Genomic DNA, 3,674 nt, shown 5'->3' on the forward strand with positions numbered 1-3,674 from the left:
ATCGTCTTCTGCCAATCAGAATCAACATAACGGAGACCGTGGTGTTGTTGCGGAAGATCCCAGACGAAGAAATACATATATTATGACTGATAGTAAATCTCTATAACATCGATACAAAAATTACGTAGTTAGTGAAATCAACACGTAATGAAATATACACCGCCACGGTTTGCTGATAACGGATAGGTAGTGGTGGGCTGTCTTTCATATTTGACACAAAGAACAATGTATATAAATAACATAACATATCTGTATGTTAAAAATGGATATAGTCTGCTTCTTTCCTTTATCTTTCCATTCCACACAAGTATAAAGCTACATAAAGAAATCCTATCCCCTGTGTGCCTTGGCAATGGTGATTAATCATGATTAATAAATGTTTAAGCTGTGATTAATCTGATTAAAAATGTTAATTGTTTGACAGCCCTAGTTTTTTTTAAATGCATCAATCTGGTGCACTTTGACTGTCAGTCTGTCTCTCTCAGCACAAGGGGGGATGGGGCTTTTAAACCCTGAGGAGGAGAGCAGTAGCATCTGTTCAATATTTACCTTGTGTCTAAAGTACTATCTTATCTTAGGCCTGACTAAGATAAGAGTAGCCACTGAGTGTGAGAATACGTGTTCACCTCCTTCCTGCAGGTCATGCAGAGGCCAGAGCAGAGTGTAGGCGAGCCCCCCCTGCATGTAGAAGAAGGGGGCCATGCGGCAGCTGGGCTGGTCTGAGTGCTGCACCCGGGAGCCAAACTCATCCATGATGTACCACACTGGGACTTTGTCCTCCGGAGACTGCACCCGAAAACACGGAGGAGAACAGTGAAGTAGACGACTGAGACTCTACTACGTCCACCATGGTTTGCTTTCCATTTCAATCATTTATCAGATGTTTTAGAATTTGTATAGTTTTGTGCACATTTTGACAATACACAAACATAACCAACCACCAATTATGTAGAGTATAGGAAGAGGCTTCAAACCTACTGGGCTTATTTAAAGGGGACCTATTGTGCAAAATCCACTTTTTCACTTCTTTTATACATAAACATGTGTCCCCTCTGTGTAAAGAGATTCTGAAAGTTTCAGGAAAAAAAGATTCTCTCTCTTTTTGTCCTGATCCATTTATATAAAAACCTGTAGGAAATGAGCTGATCAGATTTTGGCCACGTTATGGTGTCATGACGATTTTTTGGGTAACCAATAGCCAATAACCAACCAAGGTAACCCCCTTATCACCTGAATCTAAAGTAACAGACAGAGAATCAACCCTTTTGAAACAGGGCTGAAACAGAGGGGTTTATGGGATGCTACAATGCATGATCTGTTTGGTATTTCGAGCCAAATACTTCAGAGACATGTTTTGTATATATCTGAGTCCTATAATATATTGATGAAAAACAGTATAATAGGGGACCTTTAAAGTATTCGGCGAACACAAGATTAATATACATAACTGTTGGTATAAATGAATAGGACGTACCCCCTCGGAGAGGTTATAAGTCTGGTTGTACTTCCACATGTCCTCCATCACCAGCTCCACTGTGTCTGGGTCAGGGGCCTCGCCGTGGAAGTCCACCCCCATGAGGGCGGCCATTCTGGGCAGCAGGCCGGGGATCTGCTCCAGCTGCTGACGGCACTGTTCCACGCGGTACGTCCAGGCGTGATCCACCAGGAACACACTGCAGGCAGCGGAGAGGAAGGTTGACAAAGTTCAGGTGTGTATGATTTTCAAAGGCTAAAGATGTGACTTGACACAAAATGTGTTATTTTGAGAAATTCAATTGTGAAATGAAAAAAGACTTTGAAAAATGGAACTTAGAAGTGAAAACGTTCATAACTTATTAAAAATTGAATCCAATGCAAATAGGTTATTGTTATAGGTTACATACTGCTAAATTCTTCTGTAGAGTGGGATTTATTGGCCTGTGGCACCCTCACCTGGTCGGCTCAGAGACCTGCAGCCCACTGTCCCGGGTCACAACCACTTTACAGCTCATCCCTGTTCCTGGGTTGACCCTCTTCTTCTCATTCTCTTCATTCTCCTCCTCTTCCTCCTTGTGTTGTTGGAGCTGCATGATGCCAAAAACTTCCCCAGCATCATAAATCTATGATACAAAAAATGTAGATAGGAGTCATTATTTTCACATGTTACTTACCAGACTCCATTAGCGGATTTGTCAATTTTAGTTTTGCCTGCTTCTCATTTTAAAAAGGGGCTCTTCAGTAACACAGCTTTGAGGTGATACATATAGTATTAGTTACTTTCTTCAACTCGGCATACTTCAAATACCCCCAATAGTTACTTTTTAACTACCCGGTAACAAAGGTAAACTGAAGTGTAAAACATCTATAAAGACAGACATTTCATTGAAAAAAAAGGCAACATGTAATGCCGAATAAACTCGGGGAAAGTATGAGTGTAGGTAAAGATAAGATATGCCTTATTCAAAGTGTAAGTTTGCAAACAATAAAGGAAAAGCTCACTATTCAGATTTGATATGCGAGTTTGCAAAATACCTTCCCCTGTGATAAATCATGTTTTAATTACATAGAAGCCGGGTAACCAGTCGTAATCTAAGGTTTTGCTTATTTTACATAAAAACATGATATATAATCTGTAATTATTTGCGGAGTCGGCCACTAACGGCTCGACAGTGACTTGTGCGTCTGCGTTAGCAGGGACAGACCTCGTTGGTGATTTTGTCATGCAGGCTCCTCCAGTAGATAAGAGGGATTCCGGAGGACTGCAGGGCCCCGGCATGAAGGGCCACAAAGTCTCTGAAGTCCTCGTCCTCGTCCTCGTTTCCATTCATAATTAAAGTGTTTGTTGTCATTTGTCTCGAGCAGATAGAACTCACGTGGAGTTGGATGGAGCAAACCCGGAAGTCTGACAGCCAAGCAAACAGTGCATTGTGGGAGAGTTTTTTTTAAAGGAAACTCAGCTTCCGCCACAATATTTACGCGACTGAATTCTATCTATATGGCGCTGATTTACACCACTGTGTTAAGAGTTATTTATAGGTTATTATAACCCCTATACGATACTCCACAAACAACAGCAATATCTATATTGTGGTAGGTCTTTTTTGTCCATTATTGAAAAATAAAATACTTATTTGTAATAAAACTCTTTCTTTTTAATAAACTGACTTACACACTTGAATTCCATCTGTAATAAAATAAAACATAAATAAAAATGAATTAGACTTGATGATCACTTTCCTTTATTAGAAGAAAACATTTTTTAACAATCATTAACTTATAAATAATAACTAGGTCTGATGTTTTTTTGCATGAAGTCTATTTTTTATTATTTATGTACATATTACTGATAGTACCTTTAGGAATTAAAGCTATTTTTTTAGACAACATATTTATATTTAAGTAAAGGATCTGAATAACTCTTCTGCCACTGTCGATGGAGTTATAGAATGTAAATTAATGAAAAATCCTTAAAGGCCCTAAAATAATGGGACAAATATATTAAAAATCTGACTATCACTGGATTATGAAAAAGAATGGTATTTCTGAGTCAAGGTTTTAAGAGAAACTGAATACAAATAGTCATTGGTTTGTCACATGTTTATTCAAATAAATTAATAAACAAACAAGAGATATCCATCCAAATTGAGCATCAACATTAGAAATATAAAAAGGTAAGGGGTAAATGGAGTTATCAA

General features: G+C 38.6%; 1 protein-coding gene across 1 annotated transcript in view; it reads right to left on the minus strand.

Annotated features, from left to right (window-relative positions):
* Positions 1-2,878, minus strand: part of ttll12 (tubulin tyrosine ligase-like family, member 12) — a 22,550-nt gene extending 19,672 nt beyond the window's left edge. Inside the window, exons 1-4 of the mRNA XM_010794186.1 lie at positions 2,682-2,878; positions 1,933-2,099; positions 1,475-1,673; positions 619-786 (exon numbers count right to left, since the gene is read on the minus strand). Of these exons, the coding sequence (XP_010792488.1) occupies positions 619-786; positions 1,475-1,673; positions 1,933-2,099; positions 2,682-2,828 (681 nt within the window). The 5' untranslated portion in view covers positions 2,829-2,878. The remainder of the gene's footprint in view (positions 1-618; positions 787-1,474; positions 1,674-1,932; positions 2,100-2,681) is intronic.
* Positions 2,879-3,674: the final 796 nt, after the last annotated feature.

The sequence above is a fragment of the Notothenia coriiceps genome, unplaced genomic scaffold (genome assembly GCF_000735185.1).
Source record: "Notothenia coriiceps isolate Sejong01 unplaced genomic scaffold, NC01 NC01_scaffold00037244, whole genome shotgun sequence".
Lineage (NCBI taxonomy): Eukaryota > Metazoa > Chordata > Actinopteri > Perciformes > Nototheniidae > Notothenia > Notothenia coriiceps.